Genomic DNA, 4,663 nt, shown 5'->3' on the forward strand with positions numbered 1-4,663 from the left:
GGGCGGTAAGCCCAGCCGCCGCAACGTCTCGCGGCGGCACCCCGATCGTCATTAGGGGGGCAGTCCCACATAACCCGGGCCATTTGTAAACTCCCTTCCCAGAGGGGGGCCCGGGTATCCATAAAGGATTTCCACACGTAAAAAAAAAAAAAAGCACCTAGATATCTGTTACATGTCACATAGTGACAGGTCAGCACATTGCGTGACGTCAAGGTCGCGTACTTCCCTCCTCCCGCGGTCCCTTTGCCGCGGAGTACCCCCCGCCCCGCTCCCTGGTTAAAGTTATGACCGCCGATATCAATTCAAAAGTGGTCCAGAACTGGCCTATACTATATACCCTACTAACACGAGCATAAAACTATCGCGTATCGAACTCCCTACTTTTTCGGGGTTATACGAGGGTTGGCATCCTTTTCATGACGTGTTTCACTCGATGATACACGCAAACCCCACGTTACCAACTATACAAAAATTGCACTACCTCAAGGCATCTCTCAAAGGTGAAACGGCAAACGTGATCAGCGCACTAGAGCTATCAGCCGAAAACTACGAAGAAGCATAGGCTTTATTAAACGAGCGGTACGACAATCAGCACGTCATTGTGCAGAAGCATGTCAAAGCCATTTTCGAGCATCCTGCATTACATAAGGAAAATCACGTGGAATTGCGGTGTCTTTTGGATACGGCCATGAAACATTTACGCGCATTGAAAGTTCTAAGAAGAGCCACTGACGACTGGGATGACCTTATTATTTATATATTATAATAACAAGCAAATTGCCACCAATCACAAACAAGGAGTGGGAAACGAGTCTTAAAGGCGCAAATATACTGAGCCTTAAAGAATTAACCGACTTTCTGTCCCACAGGTGTTGCGCACTCGAAGCAATCGACAAAAGCCCACAAGGTGCCGCGTCTTCTAAGGAGGTTACGAAGGCGAATGCAAGGAAGCCGACGTCGTCAAATGTGGTAACCAGCAAGTCAGCGTGTGCCATGTGTAAAGGAGACCATCCCATTTTCCTTTGCAGCAAGTTCTTGGAACTTCTCGTCGATAAGCGGTTTCAGGAAGTAAAGACGCTTAAATTATGTTTAAACTGTCTAAGATCCACTGAGCATCGAGCAAAACAATGTCGATCAGGGTCTTGTCAAAAGTGTAAAAAAGGCACAATACGCTACTCCACATGGCCTCCATTCAACAAGTAGGCGACACTGAAGAGAGTTCAACAAATTCAGCTGCTCCCGTGCAATCATCGACGATAAATGCGAACCACGCCGTGCACGCAGCGGGCCATCACATCTTGTTATCAACAGCTATTGTCCACGTTCAAGATGATAAAGGAAACGTGCATAATTGTCGAGCGCTCCTGGATAACGGTTCCCAAGCGAGTTTTATAACTTCAAGCATGGTGGATAAGCTTGGGCTCAAACGAATACGCACATCTGTACCAATTAATGGCGTGGGAGGATCAAGCGCAAAAACACATAGCTGCGTCAAGGTAAAGTTACAGTCTCGTTTCAATGGCTTCAAGGCAGAGCTCAAGTGTTTTGTCTTACACTAGATCACGCAGGACATTCCGAATGCAGCTATCAGTCGTTTGGACATTCGCGTTCCACCGGAAATTAAGCTAGCAGATCCGGATTTCATAGAGTCATCAAGGATTGATATGCTCCACTCATCGGAGTGGAAATCTTTCGGGACATTATTTGCGTGGGCCAAATCAAGAGCATCAATACTCAGCCGCAGTGGCAAAAAACTCAGCTAGGATGGATTGCAGCAGGAGGCGTAAGTACGAAAAGGGCACAAGTCAAAGCATCGTTGAGCAATATGAGAAGCCTTCAATTGCGCACAGTACAATTGGACACGATGCAATTGCACACAGTGCTATTGGACACATAATGTTGCGCACAGTTCTTTTGCGCACCGTTCATTTGGACACAGTTCTTTTGCGCACCGTACAATTGGACACCGTTGCTTTTGGACACAGGTTATCGAAATATAATTTAAAACACACAGACACACGCGTATGCATGTAGAGCCCTGTTTGGAAATTTTGCTAATTTATAAATAATAAATCTTTCCAAATCAGCGTTTGTTCAATTGGACAGTTCTTTTACGCACAGTTCAGTGTCGCACAGTTCAGTGTCGCACAGTTCAGTGTCGCACAGTTCAGTGTCGCACAGTTCAGTGTCGCACAGTTCAGTGTCGCACAGTTCAGTGTCGCACAGTTCAGTGTCGCACATTTCAGTTTCGCACATGTCAGTTTCGCACAGTTCTCTTTTGCACAGTTCAGTTTCGCATAGTTCAGTGTCATTGCACATGTAACAGATACAAGGTGAAGTAATCCAGAATTAGAAAAACAAATTAAGTGAAATCAACTATTTTGTAAAGCAGAATATTCTTGTGTGCATCTACGCTGAATTATGCGAAAGTGAAATGTGCGAAACTGTAACGTGCGAAACTGAACTGTGCGAAACTGAACTGTGCGAAACTGAAATGTGCGACACTGAATTGTGCGACACTGAACTGTGCGACACTGAACTGTGCGACACTGAACTGTGCGACACTGAACTGTGCGACACTGAACTGTGCGTAAAAGAATTGTCCAATTGAACAAACGCTGATTTAGAAAGATTTATTATTTATAAATTAGCAAAATTTCCAAACAGGGCTCTACATGCATACGCGTGTGTCTGTGTGTTTTAAATTATATTTCGATAACCTGTGTCCAAAAGCAACGGTGTCCAATTGTACGGTGCGCAAAAGAACTGTGTCCAAATGAACTGTGCGCAACATTATGTGTCCAATAGCACTGTGTGCAATTGCATCGTGTCCAATTGTACTGTGTGCAATTGAGCCTCTCCCAAGCAATATAACCACGTGGGTAACTTGGAGGAAGCAGTAGCTAAGTTTTGGGAAATCGAGTACGGCGCGCGGAAAGAAAAAATGTCATTCGAAGATCGAAAGTGTGAGCAGCACTTTGAAGCTACGGTAAGGCGCAATACGGAAGGACGATTCGTCGTTCAACTTCCTATAAAACAAGAAGAAATGTGACGTATGGGCCAATCTAAGGACACAGCAATATGCCGATTCAAGAACATGGAGAAGCGATTTAATCGGGATCCACTATTGAAGAAGGATTACGCAGCGTTTATTCACGAATATGAAGCTATAGGGCATATGAGGAAGATTCAAACCCCGGAAGCGCTGGTTATGCCTCACTACTACTTGCCGCATCATTGCGTAATTAAAGAGGAAAGTGATACTACCAAGTTAAGAGTGGTATTTGACGCCTCATGCAAGACAACTTCAGGCATTTCGCTTAATGATGCTTTGATGACTGGACCTGTTCTGCAGCAAGACTTATTCTCCATTGTCATGAGGTTCCGCACTTTTGAATATGTTTTGATTGCAGATATTAAAAAGATGTATAGACAAGTCTTTATTGATGAATCACAGGTTGCATTACAGCGCATCGTATGGCGTGATAATCCAGATCAGCCAATTAAGGAATACGAGCTTATAACTCTCACGTATGGTACGGGGCCAGCAGCATTTCTCGCCATCAAGTCCATTAGAATGTTTGCCGAGCTCGAAGCAAATAACTTCCCCATCGAAGATCACACTACGTGATTTCAACGTCGACGACTTAATATCTGGAGCCATTACAAAGGCAGAGGCTCTGCGGATTCGCAAGGAAACGACAGCTCTTTTGGAAAAGGGTGGCTGTATATTGTGCAAGTGGGCTTCCAACAGCCAGGAATTGATTGAGGATCTTCCTGCAGCCTCCACGGCTAATTCGACACGAGCATTGGATAAATAAGGCATTTGCAAAACTCTTGGCATCCAGTGGAATCCAGCAGAGGACAACTTACAATACCGTATACTAGTCAACAAGAATAACACTTAGCGCGTGACGAAGAGAGCAATTCTATCGTGCGTCGCTCAAATCTTTGACCCGTTGGGCTTAATCGGACCAGTTGTCGTATTAGCGAAAATAATGATGCAGCGGCTATGGGCATTGCAGCTCGGCTGGGACGAATCTCTGCCTTTGGACCTACACACGCAATGGAACAATTACAAGTCGCAACTCGCCTTGTTAAACGAAATTCGCATCACACGCAAAGTAATAATTCAAGAAGCCATTCGCGTCGAATTACATGGATTCTGTGATGCGAGTCAAAGTGCCTACGGCGCCTATGTCTATATGCGGACTACCGATCAAGAAGGAAACCATCATGCGAAGTTATTGTGCGCAAAGTCTCGAGTAGCACCCCTCAAGGCGCTGTCCCTGCCACGACTCGAGTTGTGTGGCGCGCAATTATTGGCGCAATTAATCAGCAAAATAGTGCCCATTTTAGAGTTGGAAATAAACGCCATATACTATTGGACGGACTCCACAATAGTCATCGATTGGATTAGATCGCCAAGCCGCAGTTTCGACACGTTTGTTGCAAATCGGATAGAAGAAATACAGGAGCTTACTCGTATCAAGAGTTGGTTGCATGTTAAGACCAATGAAAACCCTGCCGACATTTTATCGCGTGGCGCTAGTCCGGACGTGCTTAAAGAAGCAATACTATGTATGGTGGAACGGGCCTATATGGTTGATATCAGAAGAAGTATCATGGCCTAAAACCGTACGACCACATCAAGGATCAGATG

At 45.1% G+C, this 4,663-nt stretch overlaps 1 protein-coding gene across 1 annotated transcript; it reads left to right on the plus strand.

The window, feature by feature from the left end:
- The first annotated feature begins 3,055 nt into the window (after positions 1 to 3,055).
- Positions 3,056 to 3,631, plus strand: LOC105556447. Its single transcript, XM_012003540.1, has one exon. It carries the CDS (start codon positions 3,056 to 3,058, stop codon positions 3,629 to 3,631), a length of 576 nt encoding a protein of 191 aa, XP_011858930.1.
- Positions 3,632 to 4,663: the final 1,032 nt, after the last annotated feature.

The sequence above is a fragment of the Vollenhovia emeryi genome, unplaced genomic scaffold (genome assembly GCF_000949405.1).
Source record: "Vollenhovia emeryi isolate VEMERY1.0 unplaced genomic scaffold, V.emery_V1.0 DF940018.1, whole genome shotgun sequence".
Classification (NCBI taxonomy): domain Eukaryota; kingdom Metazoa; phylum Arthropoda; class Insecta; order Hymenoptera; family Formicidae; genus Vollenhovia; species Vollenhovia emeryi.